This window comes from Hemiscyllium ocellatum, chromosome 30, assembly GCF_020745735.1.
Source record: "Hemiscyllium ocellatum isolate sHemOce1 chromosome 30, sHemOce1.pat.X.cur, whole genome shotgun sequence".
Classification (NCBI taxonomy): domain Eukaryota; kingdom Metazoa; phylum Chordata; class Chondrichthyes; order Orectolobiformes; family Hemiscylliidae; genus Hemiscyllium; species Hemiscyllium ocellatum.
In genome coordinates this window covers 45,378,122-45,398,534 of record NC_083430.1, presented here as the reverse complement: position 1 = coordinate 45,398,534, position 20,413 = coordinate 45,378,122, and the positions used below count along the sequence as shown (strand labels likewise).

Genomic DNA, 20,413 nt, shown 5'->3' with positions numbered 1-20,413 from the left:
GTAACTGTGCTAACATCCACCACTTCCTCAGGGTGCTCATTCTATATGCGAACCATCCTCTAAAAAAAAAAATTGGTCCTCATGTCTTTTTAAATCTCTCTCCTCTCACCTTAAAAATGTGCCCCCTAGTTTTGAAATCCTCATCCTAGTGAAAAGACACCTCCCATTAACTCTCTTATAAATCTCTGTAAGGACACCTCTCAACCCTCTTCGCTCTGGTGAAAAAATTCCCAGCCTTTCTTTATAACTCAAACCTTCCATACCTGACATTTTGGTAAATCTATTTTGAACCGTCTCCAGTTAATAATATCCTTCTTATAATTGGGCTTCCAGAACTAGACACAGTACTCCAAGAGGCCTTATTAAAATCCTGTACAAGCTGAACATGGCTTCCCAACTTCAAAACGCAAAGGACTGAACAATGTAGACAAGTATGCTAAATGTCTTTTTAACTACCCTGTGTGTGATGCAAACTTCAAAGAATTATGGAACTGAGCCTCAAGATCCTTCTGTTCTATAACACTACCCAAGACTCAACCATTGATTGTACAAATCCTACCTCGCATTTATCCAAATTGAACTCCAACTGCAATTTCAGTTCATTGATCAACATTCCAAATTGCAAGGGTTCCCCCAAATGAGAAACCTTACGCTGAAATTGCAAACTGCTACATTGAAATTTTGACATATGCATTAAAGAATGAAACTTTGAGAGAAATGTGCCATCTATAAAACAATTACTGACTTGGAAAACATCTGCTTAATCATTATTGCAAACAACCTTACATCACAGAAATATCTGATTTGTCTTGTGATGCTCATGCTCCATGTGAACCTGCCCAATATTCCTCACCACATGGTTAACAACATTTCCTTCTGATTGCCTCCTCCCCCATGTACCTAGCTAATGTCTTCTGATATGCACTTTGGCTCATCTACTCCATGTAGTAACATGTTAGATATTTCACCATGTTTCCCCTAATTTCCTTACTGGATTTACTAATTAAAAATTTAACAATAAATGAATAATCAGATTAAATCCATTTTGTGACGATGCTGCTCCTCTCACAAGTGTATGTTGTCCTTGGATTTTCCCCCCCACCAAAAGGGTTGTAAATGGCAGAGGGTCTGATTTGACTGAGATGAGCCCTTTGAGTATGAAGTTGTGGATTCGTTTGCTGAGCCAGTGTGTTTTTCTACAAACGTCTCGCTAGGTGACATCATCACTACAACTTTGACAAGGTGTTGGTAGTCTGTCTTGCTTGGTATTTAATTGTTTCTGTTTGTTGGTACTTCTGGTTCTGTGTCTGAGTGGTTTGTATATGGGGTCCAGTTCAACCTATTGATCGAGTTCTGGCTGGAATGACAGGCTTTAAGGAATTCTCTTGGTTAGAGACAAAAAACTGCAGATGCTGTAATTCAAAGTAGACAGGCAGGAGTCTGGAAGAACACAGCAATCCAGGCAGCATCAGGAGGTGGAGAAGTTGACACTTCGGGTGTAACCCTGCTCCAAGACTCCATCACACTCATGCACACACTCCATCAAGCACCCGCATGCGCGCACACACTCTCTTCCTGACATACACGCGCACATACAAGTCAAAAGGGTGAATTTGCATTTACACAATTGTATTTGCATATACATACTATTTGGTTCAAAAAGCACAATCTGTAGGCAGTTAATATTTTTTATAATCTATGTGACATTTTATAAATTCTTACATTGGAAACAAAACCAGTCTGACTCAAGATTGGAAGACACAGACACTAACCTCACATATTTAATACATTGTCTGAGTTGAGATGTTACCCTTTTTGATAAAACCTTAAGTTATAGAGTCAAAGAGATGTACAGCATGGAAACAGACCCTTCAGTCCAACCTGTCCATGCCGACCAGATATCCCAACCCAATCTAGTCCCACCTGCCAGCATCTGGCCCATATCCTTCCTATTCATATACCCATCCAAATGCCTCTTAATTGTTGCAATTGTAGCAGCCTCCACAACATCCTCTGGCAGCTCATTCCATACACGTACCACCCTCTGTGAAAACGTTGCCCCTTAGGTCTCTTTTATATCTTTCCCCTCTCATCCTAAACCTATGCCCTCTAGTTCTGGACTCCCCAACCCCAGGGAAATCCTATCCATGCCCCTCATAATTTTGTAAACCTCGATAAGATCACCCCACAGCCTCCGACGCTCCAGGGAAAACAGCCCCAGCCTCTCCCTGTAGCTCAGATCCTCCAACCCTGTAAATCGTTTCTGAACTCTTTCAAGTTTCACAACACCTTTCCGACAGGAAGGAGACCAGAACTGCCATGCAATATTCCAACAGTGGCCTAACCAATGTCCTGTACAGCTGCACCTGACTTCCCAACTCCCGTACTCAATACTCTGACCAATAAAGGAAAGCATACCAAACACCTTCTTCACTACCCTATCTACCTGCAACTCCACTTTCAAGGAGCTATGAACCTGTATTCCAAGGTCTCTTTGTTCAGCAACGCTCCCTAGGACCTTATCATTAAGTGTATAAGTCCTGCTAAGATTTGCTTTCCCAAAACGCAGCACCTCACATTTATCTGAATTAAACTCCATCTGCCACTTCTCAGCCCATGGCCCATCTGGTCCAGATCCTGTTGTAATCTGAGGTAATTCTCTTCGCTGTCCACTACACCTCCAATTTTGGTGTCATCTGCAAACTTACTAACTGTACCTCTTATGCTAATCAGCCTCCCATGGGGAACCTTGTCAAACGCCTTACTGAAGTCCATATAGATCACATCTACTGCTCTGCCCTCATCAATCCTCTTTGTTACTTCTTCAAAAAACTCAATCAAGTTTGTGAGACATGATTTCCCATGCACAAAGCCATGTTGACTATCCTGAATCAATCCTTGCCTTTCCAAATACATGTACATCCTGTCCCTCAGGATTCCCTCCAACAACTTGCCCACCACCGAGGTCAGGCTCACCGGTCTATAGTTCTCTGGCTTGTCTTTACCGCCCTTCTTAAACAGTGGCACCATGGTTGCCAAACTCCAGTCTTCCGGCACCTCACCTGTGACTGTCGATGATACAAATATCTCAGCAAGAGGCCCAGCAATCATTTCTCTAGCTTCCCACAGAGTTCTCGGATACACCTGGTCAGGTCCTGGGAATTTATCTGCTTTTAACCATTTCAAGACATCCAGCTCTTCCTCCTCTGTAATCTGGACATTTTGCAAGATGTCACCACCTATTTCCCTACAGTCTATATCTTCCATATCCTTTTCCACAGTAAATACTGATGCAAAATATTCATTTAGTATCTCCCCCATTTTCTGTAGCTCCACACTTAGGCCACCTTGCTGATCTCTGAGGGGCCCTATTCTCTCCCTAGTTATCCTTTTGTCCTTAATATATTTGTAAAAACCCGTAGGATTCTCCTTAATTCTATTTGCCAGAGCTATCGCATGTCCCCGTTTTTCCCTCCTGATTTCCCTCATGTATACTCCTACTTTCTTTATACTCATCTAAGGATTCACTCTATCTATCCTGACCATACTCAGGAGTGAGACTTGAAAATAGTTCTGGGATTTACATATTAAATCAAAACCTGCAACCCATTGTAAAAAATGAAAGACGTAACAGCAATCTAGGTTTGTTCAATATAATCATATCAGTGTGTGACACTATGATCTTCTACTATGAATTCTGTGTCCTATGATCCTGCTCACTAGCTACCTGATGAAGGAGGAGCCCTCTGAAAGCTTGTTCTTCCAAATAAACCTGTTGGACTATAACCTGGTGTCATGTGATTTTTACCTTTATCCAGTCCAGTCCAACACCAGCACCTCCAAATCATTTTACTCTAGAGAGTGATGAGGGGTGACTTGGCAAGCAGCAAATCCTATTTTAGAGGGATATAACTCTCTGAAAGGAACTGACAGTGTCACAAACTTTACACACTATATACAAATAAGCTAAAATTTAATTGGCTGAATAAAAAAATTCAAGCACCAACAAGTAGAGCAATAGAACAGAAAGAAAAACTGTTAATCTTACAATTTATAGCTAGAGAACATAAACAAAATGGTGCAGTGTTAGAAACACATGATATAGGCACTACAAGGGGAAGAATAGAGGCCAGTGACTGTGAGTGTTTACATCTGTGTCCAATTATTATGGTTTTTTTCAATTTGTTTACCTCAATGAAAATATATGTTTGTTCAATTGAATGGCCACACAAAATATCAATAGTTGATTCAATTTTAAGTCAATTTCTCCTCAAATTCTGCAATGCCTGAGTATTCAGTCAAGGGTGCAAGGGTGGATCAGAATGGTGTCTGGTGTGGAGGAGAGGCTGGTCGGGGGTGTGGACCTAACGAGGGCTTTGAGGCCCTCCTCATGGGGGATAGGTTCCCAGGATGAGAGAGATTCCACTCCAGGACGTTCCAGATGTACTCTGACTTCAAGGACCGTAATTTCCCCTCCCCAGTAATCAAAAATGCTCTCAACTGCATCTCCTCCATTTCCCACACCTCTGCCCTCAAACAAAATCTTCCCAACCACAACAAGGAGACCGCAGGTCCTCACCATTCCACTAACCTCAAAATCCAAGCATCATCCTCCATCATTTCTGCCACCTGCAGTCTGACCCCACCACCAAAGTGATACTTCCTTCCCCACCTCCATCTGCTTACTGCAGGGACCATTCACTCTGCGACTCCCTTGCGAGGACCACACTTCCTACCAACTTCTCCTCCACACCTGGGTACCTTTCCCTGAGGCTGCAGAAGGTGCAAAACCTGCCCTCATACTTCCCCATCTTACCTCCATCCAAGGCCCCAAAGAATCATTCCAAGTCTGGCAGAAATTCACCTGCATTTCCTTTGACCTGATTTATTGCATTTGTTGCACTCTATGTGGCTTCCTCTACATCGTAGAGACCAAGCGCAAAGTCGGGGACAGGATCAGGGAACATTTATTATATGTACACTTCAATCAACCCTACCTTCCGGTTGCCAGCCATTTCAACTCCCACTCCCTTGACCGTTCCATCCGGAGCCTCCTCCATGCGTTAAAATAAGGCCACATGCAAACTGAAGGAAGAACAACTCATCTTCTGCCTTAACAGCTTACAACCATATGGCCTTGATGTAGAATTCATCAGGTTTTAAATCTCCCCTTCCACCACCTCATCCTAGGTTCAACCCTCACTCTCCGCCCCATCCCCTTGACCTGACCTGCTCATCTTCCTTCCCAACTATTGATTCCACCGTTCCCAAAGACCAATCACAATAACTTCCCATCTGCATCCACTATCACCACCCCGCTTACCTTCCCCCACCCCCAACTCCTCCATTTATTTCTCAGGCCCCTCCTAGTCCTGACGGAAGGTTCCAACCTGAAACGTTGATTGTCCTGCTCAACTTGCTATGCTTTTTCCAGCTCCACACTGTATCGAACTTGGCACCACATCTTTATATCAGCCTTCTTTTCTCTAGCATCCTCCAGTTCTACATCCTACTGAAATTTCAAGCAGATAACTGACACTTGACACCTCCAGCAGTGCAGTTCTCTTCGTATTACACTGGAAGCCTTGATTTCTGTGCTCAAATCTTGGTACGATCCCTTTTTTGTTACAACTCAACACTAACCATCCAAAGAGCAACCCACCCATACCCTCTGACTAATGCACCTAACACTATGGGCGGAATCCTGTGACTCAAGTTCTAGACTGCTAGTCAGCCCCTTCAGAAAAAAGGATGGAAGATGTGAAACAAAGCTATACGAATGACACAAGCGATGAACATTTTGTTCAGATAATCGAATGCTTCAGATAACACAGTTTAGCCAAGCATCGGGACCTTGCGATCCCGTTTGGATAATTGACATTTGGATAATCGAGGCTCCTCTGTACTGCATTTTTGTCTTGGGCATGCCGATTTTCCATGTAATTAATTTAATATGCAGCAGCTACCCAACATGCTTTGTTTATTGTGCTAAGCCACTGTAGAAAATAATTTGCTGTATTTACGCAAGTTCACAGTGAGAAAGTACTCAATCAAACTGTGTGAGAAATATTACGTAACCCAGAAAATGGAGTTTGGGAAATATACAAGGATCCATTTACCTGAATAGTGGTCCATGAAGTTTAAACACATATATATTTTTAAAATGTAGGTAAAGAGTTTAGGATTGAACATGAAAATCATCATGAACATATTTTCAATGGAATGGAAAGGAAAATATCGCAACTATATCTTAATAAAAATGTTATAGTGGCAGATTTAGCATTTTATCCCAACACGCTATGTTAGAACATTAAATATTTTATTATCTGGCATCTCTGGATCCAGATATTTGCCCGATAATATGGATAATCAATGAAAAAAATACACATATAATAGAAACATAATGCAAGGGGTTTACACATCACTGTTATATTTTAATTACACTTACCTGATAATGAAACTTTGCCTTAAATAAAACTTTCGGCAGAGAACCTTCTCACTTGCACATTGTAACATTTGAGGAGAAATTGACAAATTGCATCAACTATTGATATTTTGTGCTTCCATTCAACTGAACAGATTTACATTGAGGCAAATAAATGTGGACAGAATAGTACAGGAAACTTAGCAGTATTTGACTAACTTTTGGCTGGTTTATCAAGAGAGTGCCAATTAAAATAAAGCTTGATGTATATGAACTCTCAGCAGGGAGCAAGGCAAGGCATTACATGTGAACATTTTGAAATGAGTCAAAAAAATGGTGCCTTGTGGTTTTAATTTAAGTCATTTTTGGTAGCTCACATTTTAATGGAAAAAATGATTTTAGTTAGCATGGGAATGAACAAAACATTAAAAGGGTCATTTTCCAATACGCTGAAACTGATCATTCTCATAAATTATAGAAGGACTGACTTGCAAACTTTTCAAAGGATGACAGAATTCCAGGATTCTCTCCCTTTAAAAGGGTGTGGTTGCTGTGTCAATTGAAGTTTTCAAGGCTAAGATTGATTTTGCTTTTAAATTGGATTTAAGTCTACCCAGATCTAATTGAATGCAGATCTTGAAGCACAATGTTTCAATACAATTTTTTCTTGAGTAATAAACTAAATCAAGAAGTACATGAATAATAAGCATCTTGTTCAGCCATGTTACAAAGCGTACTGGTGCCATACCTCCACTTCCAATCACCCAGTGGTAGAATGAATTATTGAACATGATCAATTTTCACTGAAGTTAAAAGCTCTGAATGTTTACAGAAACTTGTGAATGAGTGAACTGCAGAAGGCAATTTCAGAGAACTAAAATCCTTGACTGTGCTAACTATAACTGAAGTCTTATTAATCTAGATCAAAGGAAAAGAGCATTTTCTCTTATTTTAGCTAAACAGAAACATTTTAAACAAGCAATGATTTCTTACTAACTTGAGTAAAACTCTTAAAACCAGTATGGGTTTCTACAATACCAGTATACGTTTAATCACTCCTTTCCATGTTCTCATTTCAGTTTCCCAGTACACATTTTCATACCTGCTTTCCTTGCACTTGTTTACGGACTAGTTGGTTCTAACCTTGTCAAGTCCCCCCTTCTGAGCTCAAATTTGTTGTAACCATCAGTTCAAAAAAGGAAAATGTGTACAGCATGTATGCCTGCCTAAATCCTATAATTTAGAACATCGAAACAAAAACCATGAGCTGCAGAAATTTCAGAAAAAACAATTACTCATGCAAAAATCACAGCTGTGTTTTTCTGTGGCATATCTAAGCATACAACTGTTGATTGGAGAATAAAATTTTAATAGAAATTAAAACTTCTCAAAAAGCTACCTTGAATAACTCTTCCATGTCTGGTTTCCTGAGTGCCTCCTCTGTAATTACATAGTGAGCTCCCATTGATTTCATTCTGTCTGTCAACTGCTGCAAGTCTGGTCTGGAAAGAAAAATCAAGAAATGGAAAGAGACTGAGAATTCATGTTAGTGTAACTTCCACTTGAAGCATTTCAAATTAAATTTCCAATCTTGCTTCTGCACAATGTTACAGAGCTAAATAATATTCTCTGAGATAGAGCACTGACCGATTGTGAGGATTGTATATGTATCAACATAACGATGCAATTATTGGGAGCATTTAAAATGTTCAAAACCTTGCTTACAAAGAGTGTACATTGAGAATTTCTCTAATTGTAGTTACTTGAAATACAATCATGCAGTACCTCGTGACTTTATAGAATTCAATGTGAGCAAATGCGAGGTCTTGCACTTTGGCAAATAAAATAAAAGCATAGACTACTTTCTAAACGGTGAGAAAATTCGTAAAGCCAAAGTACAAAGGGATCTGGGAGTGCTAGTCGAGGATTCTCTAAAGGTAAACATGCAGGTTGAGTCCGTGATTAAGAAAGCGAATGCAATGTTATCACTTATCTCAAGAGAGGGTTGGAATATAAAAGCACTGTTGTGCTACTGAGACTTTATAAAGCTCTGGTTAGGCCCCATTTGGAGTAAAGTGTCCAGTTTTGGTCACCACACCTCAGGAAGGACATACTGGCACTGGAATGTGTCCAGCGGAGATTCACATGGATGATCCCTGGAATGGTTGGTCTAACATATGAGGAATGGCTGAGGATCCTGGGATTGTATTCATTGGAGTTTAGAAGATTAAGGGGAAACTTAATAGCAACTGACAAGATAATGCATGGCTTGGAAAGGGTGGACGCTAGAAAATTTTTTCCATTAGGCGAGGAGACTAGGACCCGTGGACACAGCCTTAAAATTAGAGGGAGTCAATTCAGAACAGAAATGCAGAGACGTTTCTTCAGCCAGAGAGTGGTGGGCCTGTGGAATTCATTGCCGCAGAGTGCAGTGGAGGCCGGGACGCTAAATGTCTTCAAGGCAGAGATTGATAATTCCTCGTGACATCAAGAATCTAAGGACCACGGGGAGAATGCGTGTAAGTGGAGTTGAAATGCGCCATGATTGAATGGCGGAGTGGACTCGATGGGCCGAATGGCCTTACTTCCACTATGTCTTATGGACTTTATAAACCTTGATAAAGTCACCCTTCAGCCTCCTATGCTCCAGGGAAAAATGTCTCAGCCGATCAATTATGACTTATTATAACTCAAACCCTCCTGTCTTACTAACATCTTGTAAGTCTTTTTTTAAAAACAGTTTCTAGTTTAATAACATCCTTCCTCTAGTAGGGCAACCAGAATTGAATGCAGTATTCTAAATGTGGCCTTATCAATTTCTTAACAGCTGTAACATGATGCCCCAACCCCTGTACTCAACGTTCTGACTGATGAAGGCAAGTGTGCCAAATGTTTTCTTCACATACTGTCTACCTCTGATGCTATTTTCAAGGTACTATGTACCTGAACCCCTAGGTCTCTGTTCAACAACACTCCTCAGTGTCCTAGCCAGCCCAAACCATTGCTGAAGCCAATCTTCCATCCACAGACGTTGCTGTAGAAGGGCTGCCAAAGACCTATTACAACTCAGTAATGCTCTCCTCCATCAGGCAGATGTCCAGAAACTTAAATGCACGCGCTAACAGGTTCAAGAACAGCTTCTTCCATGCCATTATTAGACTGATGAATGGGCTCTCCAACTTCAAATAATGTTGATCTTGTTAATCTTGATCTTGCTTCGCACACGTCCAGTGCGATGTTACCTGTATGCCTCACTCTCCGAAGTTTTTCTTCACCCTATGATCTGTCTGTCCTTGCTTACTATGATCTGCCTGTACTGCTCACAAACAGAACTTTTCATTGTACTCGGTACATGTGATAATAAATCCAATCAAATTAACTGTGAAAGTCCTATCCTGGTTTGTCTCATCAACACCTCACATTTATCTTAATTAGGCTCCATCTGCCACTATTTTGTCCACTTGATCAAGATCCTGTTGTACTCTTAGATAACTTTCTTCACTGTTCACTAAATCACCAATTTCAGTGTCATTTGCAAACTTGGCCTCCTCTATTCTCATCCAAATTGTTTATACAAATGGCAAAACAACAGTGGACCCAGCACCAATCCTTGCAGTGCACCAATGGTCTCAGGTCTCCAGGCTGAATAACAATGGTCTACCAGCATCCTATCTCCAAGCCATTTTTTATATTCAATTGGCTGGTTCTCACCAAAGTCCATGAAACAACCAGCATCATGAAGTGCCTATTTGCCAATGCCGTGGAGATCAATTTTAAGCACAACTATAGTTCATAAACTATTATTGTGCTTATTCTTGGAACAATACAGAACAACATTTTTAAAAAATCTACAAATGCTGTCATGCTTTTCGAGCAAAGTCTATAAAAAGTTACAGTGGAACTTTAGTGAAACTTCCAAGGACAAATTAGAACTGTTGCTATGTTCACTGACTGAAATGCATAATGCCCTGAATGGCAATACTTCCTTCCTCCTTTCCAGTGCCACCTGATATTTTGCTCAGGTTGCTGCTCTTTTTGCGCAAGTCTAGACAATTAGGCATACAACAAAGAACATTACATCACAGGACAGGACCTTCGGCCCTCCAAGCCTGCGCTGATTCATATAGATATTATATATTTTAAATTTTCTCAGAATGGTTGCAGTCAAATGCAACATTTAAAAATATATTTATCATAGGAGCTACAAATAATCATTGCATAGCTCATCTCATAAACTTAATTCAAGTTTTCAGTCGCATAAAGTATTTTAAACTAAATGAATAGTCAGTCTCATTCATCTGCCTAATTGATCAGTCCGACATTGCATGGAATTGCAATTTGTCCCATTGGAACAAATTACTGACATATCATTGCCTTCAGCTGCTGTAGCATAATATGTACGTTGCTAATGTTGAAAGTGCTGTGTTAATTGAATGTATACATTTGCATGCTTTAATTGTGGTCAAAAGCAACGGATGCTATTTTTTCTAAAGGAGTCCATATATAAAAAGCTTAGAAGATTTTGTAGTGCAACCTTTGAACCCTTATTTGTGGGCCCAAGATCTGGGTTCATGTTCAAGGGGGTTACCTCCACTGCAGGTGTGTCATTACATACCTGAACACAGCGATTAAGAAGATATCTAAGAATCAGCAGAGGGTCTCTGCCTCTGGCAAAAAAGTCTCTATCTCTTAGACTGAAATGAAAATGTGTGGGTGGTGGGAGGGGGAAGGAGAGGAGAGGAGTTGGCCATTGATTTTGGAGTGGGGTTGGTACTGGTGGGAAAGTGCAGCTGCTATTTCTTCGTTTGTTAAATGAGTGGCAATTTATTTCAAACTTACCAATGTTAAATTTGTCTGCACTATGACTAAAGAAATACTCAAATGTAGCCAAAAATGATTTATTATATGAACACCTCATAACAGAGTCATAGATCCATACAGCACGGAAACAGACCCTTTGGTCTAACTCATCCATGCTGACCAGATATCTAGCCCCATTTGTCAGCATTTGGCCCCTCAGGCCCCTTTTAAATTTTTCCCCTCTCACCTTTAACCTATCCCCTCTAGTTCTGGACTCCCTGATCCCAAGGAAAAGCCCTTGTATATTTATTCTATCCATGACCCTCATGATTTTGTAAAGCTCTGTAAGGTCACCCTTCAGCCTCCAATGCTGCAGGGAAAACAGACCCAACTTTTTCAGCCTCTCCTACAGTTCAAACCCTCCAAATCATGGCAACATCCTTGTACACCTTTTATGAACCCTTTCAAGTTTCACATCATACTTCCTAGAGGAGAGAGACCAGAACTGCGCACAGTATTCCAAAAGTGGCTTCGCCAATGTCCTGTATAGTCACAACATAATAACCATGCCTCCAATGTTCATATCCAAATCATTTTATAAATGACAAAAAGCAAAGGATCCAGCACCGATCCTTATGGCACACCACTGGTTACAGGTCTCCAGTCTGAAAAGCAACCCTCCATCATCACCCTCTGTCTTCTACCTTTAAGCCAGTTCTGGAATCAAATGGCTAGCTCTTCCTGCATTCCACATGATCTAAGCTTGCTAACGAGTCAACAACACAGAACTCTGTGGAACGCCTTACTAAAGGTGCATACAGAGCATGTCCACCACTCTGCCCTCATCATTGTTACTTCTTCAATAAACCCAATCAAGTTAGCGAGACACTATTTCCCATGCACAAAGCCATATTGACTATCCTTGTAATACATTTAAATCCTGTCCCTCAGCATTCCCTCTAACAACTTGCCCAGTACCGATGTCAGGCTCATCAGACGATAGTCCCCTGGCTTTTCCTTACCACCTTTCTTAAATAGTGGCACCACATTAGCCAATATCCCATCTTCTAGTACCTCACCTCTAGTACCTGTGGCTACCAAAGATGTAGATATTTTTGCAAGTAGCCCAGCAATCCCTTCCCTAGCTTCCCAGAGTTAGAGGGTACAGATCAGGTCCTGGGGACCTATCCACCTTTACACATTTTAAGACATCCAGCACCACCACCTGTGTAATATGGACATTTCTCCAGATGACACTATTTATTTCCCCAAGTCCTCTATATTCCAAATTCTTCTCCACAGTAACCACTGATACATAATACTCATTTAGTATCTCCTCCACCTCTTGCGGTTCCACACAGATAGCACTGCTGATCTTTAAGGAGCTCTGTTCTCTCCCTAGTTACCCTTTTGTCCTTAATGTATTTGTAGAAACTCTTTGGATTCTCAACCGTATTTGCCTTTATCTGTAGAAAAACTCCAACTAATTTCACACACACATTCAACATCCATCCTTCGACTTAAATGTAGTGCCCCATAGATATCTAACAACCTAATTTTCTTAAAACCTAATAATTCCCTTATGTAGGACACCAACAACAAACACATTATGAAAATCTGCCTATGTAGCACATTCCACATTCCCTTTATTCAGATATTTTATGATTTTCTCAAAAAACTCATGTTAATCAAGCCCTTCACAAATCCATGTTGATCATGCTCGATTAGGCCAGAGCTTTCCTTCATGATTCTGGAGGCTGGTACAATTACAATATTTAAAAGGCACCTGGATAGGTATGGAAAATAGGAAGGGATTAAAGAAATACCAGCCAAATGCTGGCAAATGGGACTAAATTATTTCAGGATATCCAGTTGGCATGGATGAGTAGCACTGAAGGGTCTGTTTCTGTGCTGTACATTTCTATGATTCAATGATTGTAACGAGGTCAGCCAGCTGAATCTCTCAGAATAGGAATTCCCTGATTGGACCAGATTAACTACCTCAATTAGGGAGCCCTGACTAGCATATAAGATACATCCACATGTCTATATTTAATATGACATTTTGTACAATACAGGGTGACCCCCCCCCCCACCCTAGTATCCACAGGTCCAGTTTCCATGGTTTCACTTACTCACGGTTTCCCGTGACCCAAAATTTAAAAGGGAATTTTCGGAAGCAGGGACCAGGTAGGCACATTTCCCATTTAAATGAATGGGTTTGCTCCTATCTGTAGTTTCAGGCTTCCGGAGCAGGTCTGGAATGTATCCCCATGGGTATTGGGGGGGGGAGGGGGAAGGGGGGAGGCATCTACTGTATATAATTTGTATGATACATAAAAATACACAGAGATACTGACACTCTGGTACCTGTCTATGAGTGAAGCATGCTAAGTCAAGGACTGTTCATGTGTAAAGGGTGAGTTGGTGACAGGATCCAACCTCTGAGGAGTTATTTCAGTGGCAACAAGGGGAAAGCACAATCGTGGAGAAACTCACTCATAACAGCAATGTTTGGAGTAGCAGTAGGCATTTCTTAAGTTGGAAATCTTGATTTATTTGAACTTGCCATTGAGGACTGGGCTCAATATGTGGAAAGAATGTTATTTTTTTCTGAACAACATTGTGGCAGACAAGGTACGACAAGTAATTATCCTGACAGCCTGAGGAACTGTAGCTTTTTCTACTATAATGAGCCTAACTTTCCCCGAAGCACTAGACACTAAAACCTTTCAAGAATTGACAGACATGGTTAAGGAATATTACAAACCCAAGCTTCCTCGATCACCTTTATTCGCCAATTCGAGAACTAGGCAAATCCATACCAGGGTTTTGTCTAGGTAAAGATGTCTAGCAGAAGCCTGTGACTTTGGTTTAATCCTTATTGAGATGTTTCAAGACCATCTGGTATGAGGGATTAATTATGTAACTAAGCAAGAACACGTGCTAGCTGAAACTGAACTGGACTTCAAAACAGGCAGGACAATTGGCTTTATCATTGGAAAATGCAGCCAGTGGAGCACATGAGTTGCAGGATATTCTGATGGCAGTGAATACTGTTGCCAATCCAAATGAGCTTGGGGAACACCACTTGGGTGCAGGCAATTGCATAGCCTCACGCAAGACTCATCCTGATCAGAGGGACTCTAGGATGGTCCATAGCGAAACCCCAAAACAAAGCCAAAACTCAACCAGATTGTTAAAATTTTCTTCAGGATCCTCACTGGCAAACCATTGTTGTTATTGCTGGCATGCGAACCCGAGGCAGCACGATAAACTGAGTAAGGTAACTCAGAGGCCAGTTATCCAGGAAAGCTCATCAACGATCAGCAAACCAGTTTTTAATTAAATTCGCTCTGGACTCCAGCCCTAAGCTCTATGAAGGGCCTTGGCTAGGGATTAAAGGGTATAACTTTGATTCTGGTCTCTTAGGAAAGGCAGTTGGTTCAATTTCCAGTGACTGTAGTAGAAGGCTCGGTTCCAAGTTTGATGGGATGAAATTGGTTGTGAGACATTTACTTACATTGGCTCAACATTTTTCAATTAGAAAATGGCTGCTGAGTGAATTCCTAATTAAATACCTTGAAGTCTTTCAGGAAGGTCTAGGGTCAATCAGAGGAGCCAAGGCCAGTTTGTATGTTGACCAGGAAGCAATTCCAGAATTCTGCATGATGCGCCTAATGCCATTTGCCTTAGATGCAAAGGTAGAGGCTGGAAAGTGAAAGAATAATCAAACCAGTCCAGTTCATGGAAGGAGCAGCACCAATCATATGGATTTTGAAGCTCAATAGGTCGGTTTGCCTCTGTAGGATTTTAAACAAATTTCTCACTGCTGGCAGAGGTGCTGTCTTTCACTAAGCCATTTGTGAGATATACTTACTTGCATTTGCAATATAATATACCAATATAGGAGACTGCCATTTGGGGTACTCACAGAGTGTGAAATTTTCAGCAATGGAAAACTTTAAGATCTGCCTGAGATCACCATTTATCTAGGCGATGTCCAACTAACATGGAAAACTAGTAAGGAACACTTAAAAGAATTTGGAAGTAGTTTTAAGACATTTCTCCAAGGCAGACTTATGCCTAAGAAGGAAAAAATGTTGGTCCCAGGCATGTCACCTCCCCAACTTGGGCTTAGAGTTGATAAGACCAGGTTACAGCCTCTGGAAGATAAAGTAAGTGTGATCAAAGGTGCCCTGGCACCATGACTTTTCAGGCACTGGTAAATTATTGTGGAAATTTCTATTCCTCTATTCTGGCACCTTTGCATCAGCTCCTACAAAGGGTCAGCCTTAAAAATAGTTGCAACAGATATGATCCTTGAAGGTATTGGCACACTATGATCCCAAGAAAGATCTGGTAAGGACATGAGATGCCTCCCCATACGGGCTGGTATTTGTTCATAGGTGGCCCAATCAAAAAGAATGCTTGGGCTTTGGGCTAATGCAAAGCTTAAATAAGGATTAGTGGTCATATTTGGAGATAAATATTTGGATGGAAATTTGTGATAATAAAGGACCACAAATCCCGACTTGGTCTCTTAAAGTGGGCAAGGCAGTGTCACCCATAGCTTTGGGCCACATTCAGCTGTGGGCTCTAATACTAAATACCAAGAGTCAAAAGTTAGAACACTGTTTGGATGTGGAGTAGTGAACGCAAATGCACTGAACTGCCTCTCATCAGTAGATACACTTTTGGTGATGCTTCTAATGGAAAAGTACTTAATGATATTAAATTTTCTGGATAGGCTCCCGGTCGCAGCTGACATTATCAGGTTTTAGACACAAAGACTCCGTTCTTTCAAAACTGAAACGTCTGGTGTTAAATTGTGGAAACCAAAAGGCTGTCAAAATTAGAACAAACTTTTTTTTGGACGCAGAGACACTAGCTCGTGTTAGGGAATTGCATTATATCATGGGGAGCAAGAGAGATTGTCCTAAGCAAAGGTCACTGGCAAATACTGACTGAACTCCACCAGGCCCATCCACGGGGCTCTAAAATGAAGATGTTGGTGAGAAGTTATGTCTGTTGGCCAGGCTTGTACGCAAATATAGCCACATTGATGAAGCAGTGTCCAGAGTATCAACAAAAACAAAAATTATGACCACCAGCTCCTGAATATCAGTGGGAATGGCCATGTATACCTTGGACTCGGTTGCACTTCGACTATGTTGGCCTTTTCATTGATTCAATGTTCTTCATCATTTGGATGCCCACTCAAAAGTGGTTAAATGTGCAGAGGTCCATTAGTCAAACGGGGACAATAATAGAAAAAAACTGTGTGCATCTTTTTCAAAGTGCAGAGTCCTGTAAATGTTAGTCACAGATCATTTGCCATCAGGGAGTCTCATTTCTTCAAGTCAAATTGGAGGCCTACAGCCTCACTAGATACCAAGCTGTCACAGTTACACGGTTATAAAATCACCCCACATGCAAATACAGGAATAGTGAGTAAATTGCTAGTGAGTAAAAGACTCCACACCAGAATAAGTCTGGTATTTTCAGACCTGGGGAAAGTGGGGAAATGGTGTCAGATTCACCAACGCGGGCAACAAGACTCTACCAAGAAGGTAAAACAGCTTGATCTTAGATTATTTACAGTGTGGTCCAACAAGTCCACACCGATCCTCTGAAGTGCAACGCACCCAGACCCATTCCCCTACATTTATCTCTTCACCTAACACTACGGCAATTTAGCACCCGGAGGAAACCCCGCAGACACGGGGAGAATGTGCAAACTCCATACAGACAGTTGCCTGAGGCGGGCATTGAACCCAGGTCTCTAGCACTGTGAGGCAGCAGTGCTAATCACTGTGCCACCGTGCCGCCCACTAAAATCTCAATCATGTTTTTTTGATTAGATTCCCTCCAGTGTGGAAACAGGCCCTTCAGCCCATCACGTCCACACCGACCCTCCGAAGAGCAACCCACCCATTCCCCTATATTTACCCCTGACCAATGCACCTAACACTACAGGCAATTTTAGCATGGCCAATTCACCTAACCTGTACATCTTTGGACTGTGGAAGGAAACCGGAGCACTGGAGGAAACCACGCAGACACGGGGAGAACATGCAAACTCCACACAGACAGATGCCCTAGGCTGGAATTGAACCTGGGATCCTGGTGCTGTGAGGCAGCAGTGCTAACCACTGAGCCACCCTGCCTTTCTAAGGTTAATGTAGGGAACAAAGTTTGGTGTATGAATCACAGAAAAAGCCCTACATGGGAGAAAGGCATGGTTGTTGTGAGGTTAGGGTTAGTGATGTATAAAGTTTGGGTAGGTGCAACAGTTCTGAACAAGCATGTGAACTGCATGAAAACCACAAATTCACAAGCAGTGGAGTAAAATGTGTCCTGTCCCTTGGACCTTTCAGAAATGCTGCAGGAACCTGTGACTCAATCTCTCTGTCAAGAGTTGTCAAGTTTTCTGAATCAGAGAGGGACACGATGGAAGTAGCTGCCTTGATGCTGTTGCTGCCGGAAGAGGAAAGTGAAATTCTATCAAGGTGCGCCTGGCACAACAGGCGAGCTCTCACGTATTACGTGTCATCCCAAGTCAGAAGAACTTGATCTGGTGCTAATACAGTCCAAGGGGCTCTCCAAGAAAATGGATCAGTGGACTTACAGCAGGAGGAATGTAATGATTATGACGAAATATAGAATGAGTTCTTGGAATGGGCCAGCTTAATGGCCCCAGTCAGGGAGCCCTGACTGACATATAAAAAGGCTTAGGATCAGAGAAACTGACATCCCGGTACCTGAATCTGAGTAAGGCAGTACTAAAGTCAAGGATAGTTCGTGTGTAAATAAAGGGTGACTTGGCGACAGGATATCAGCCTCTGTGGAGCTTACATATGTCCCAGTATTGATAATTTCATTCTGCATTACGTACTCTAGAAGAGCACCTGCAATTGAGATAGTTTTATCTAGCCTCAAAGTTGTCGACTCAGCACCTTCTGAATTTGAATTTATTGAATTGTCATGTGCACCGAGGCACAGTGAAAAGCTATGTCTTGCGAACAATACAGGCCAATCACATAATTAATTAGCATAGATAAGTAAATAATACGTAAACAGTGGCAAAAAACAAAACACAGGTGAATGCTAAGAGTTTGAGAGTCCATTCAGTATTCTAACAACAGTAGGGCAGAAACTGTTTCGAAACTGGCTGGTGCATGTGTACATTAGATTAGATTACTTACAGTGCGGAAACAGGCCCTTCGGACCAACAAGTCCACACCGACCCGCCGAAGCGCAACCCACCCATACCCCTACATATGCCCCTTACCTAACACTACGGGCAATTTAGCATGGCCAATTCACCTGAATCGCACATCTTTGGAAAGTGGGAGGAAACCGGAGCACCCGGAGGAAACCCACGCAGACACGGGGAGAATGTGCAAACTCCACACAGTCAGTCGCCTGAGTCGGGAATTGAACCCGGGTCTCTGGCACTGAGAGGCAGCAGTGCTAACTACTGTGCCACCGTGCCGCCCACCAGGCTTCTGTACCTTCTCCCCTAGAAAAGCATTGCCAGGGTGGGATGGATCTTTAAGAATGCTGGAGGCCTTTCCTCAACAGCAGACCTGGTTGATGGGGTTTACACATGGCAAGTTGGCCTTTGAGATTGCTCGGGCCAAGTTCACCACTCTGATCTTGAATGGTACAGTTGTCAAACCAGGTAGTGATACATTCAGACAGAATGCTCTCAATGGCACACCTATAAAAGTTGGCAAGGGCATTTGCCGTCACGCCAAATTTTCTCAGCTGCCTGAGGAAGAAGAGACATTGTTGGACCTTTGTAACCAGTGCATCCACATGATCCAAGAAAGTTTGTTGTGGATGACCACTTCCAGCAGCTTGACACTCTCCACTTGCTCCACCTCTGTGCTGTTAATGTGTAGGGGGCATGAGTAATATCCTGCTAAGAGTCTTTGCTGGCATTGAGAGTTAGGTTGTTCTCAGTGCACTATTTTTCCAGGTCTTCTACCTCCTGTCGGTAGTCTATTTCACCACCATCTGAGATTCGACCGACTGTGGCAGTGTCATCAGCGAACTTGTAAATGGCATTAGTCTGGTATTTGGTGTGCAGTCATGGGTATACAGTCAGTACAGTAGGGGGCTGAGTATGTACTCCTGGTGGGCTCCAGTGTTGAGTGTTAGTGCGGATGAAATATTGTGGCCTGTGGGTCAGGAAACGGAGGATCCAGTTGCAGAGAGTGGGGCTTAGTCTGAGATCACTAAGTTTAGTAATCAATCAGTCTCGAGGGGAGAACAGTGTAGAAGGCTGAACTGTAGTCACTGAAGAGGATTCTTACATAGCTGTTCTTGATGTCAAAATGCTTTAGGGAGGAGTGAAGGGCAAATGATACAGCATTTGGCGTGGACCTGTTGGTCCGATAGGCAAATTGGAGTGGGTCAAGAGTAGTGGGGAGGCTGGGGTTGATTAATGCCATGACCAGTCTTTGAAAGCACTTCATGACCACCGAAGTTTGGGCCACCAGGCGGTAGTCATTCAAGTGGGGAACCTTTTGACACAATTGCAAAGAGTTGTAGAAAACTATGATTAGATTGTTATATCTTCATCAGAATACAGATGGCATGTTTTCTGAGCTCAGTCAAGTTTTCTTTTTTGTAGCTGTATTAGCTAATTTAATAGTATCAGATTGAACCAACATTACCACATCCTCAAGTACTTCTTTTATCTTACAGTTAGCCTCTTCCATAAAACCGTAGGCACATCATTGTTTTGGCTCATTGCAGTTCAGAGCAAGAGAGTGACAAGTTAGACTCTCAGGATAACTAAATACATTTGTGTACAAAAGAACGACATCTAAGATAGTCACAGTGATTAGAATTATGAAAAGGTACAGTAGGAAACAAATGCAAATCATAAACTGAAAGGGTTGATTCTCAAAACATTCCAAACTCAAAGACAAAGACAATGACAACTTTTGGGTGCAGTTTTTTTTCATTATCCTAAAAAGAACACAATGGTGCACTATTACATTAGGTAATTGTATCTATTTAGCTGACTAAATTCATATTAATCCATATGCAAACAGGAAAACTCAAACATTTCTGAAAATATCAATGCTCCTGCCAAGATAAAAATGAATAGAACTTGACATTGAGTTCATGAAGTGCATCTGACTGAAGCTGTAAATTAACACTCATAGGCAC

The 20,413-nt window shown here is 41.7% G+C and overlaps 1 protein-coding gene across 2 annotated transcripts in view; it reads right to left on the bottom strand.

Moving 5' to 3' along the window:
- LOC132829885 (enoyl-[acyl-carrier-protein] reductase, mitochondrial-like) overlaps positions 1–20,413 on the bottom strand; it is a 68,410-nt gene that overhangs the window by 9,997 nt on the left and 38,000 nt on the right. For both annotated transcript variants that reach the window (XM_060847291.1, XM_060847292.1), the window contains one exon: positions 7,824–7,926. In XM_060847291.1, the coding sequence (XP_060703274.1) occupies positions 7,824–7,926 (103 nt within the window). The remainder of the gene's footprint in view (positions 1–7,823; positions 7,927–20,413) is intronic.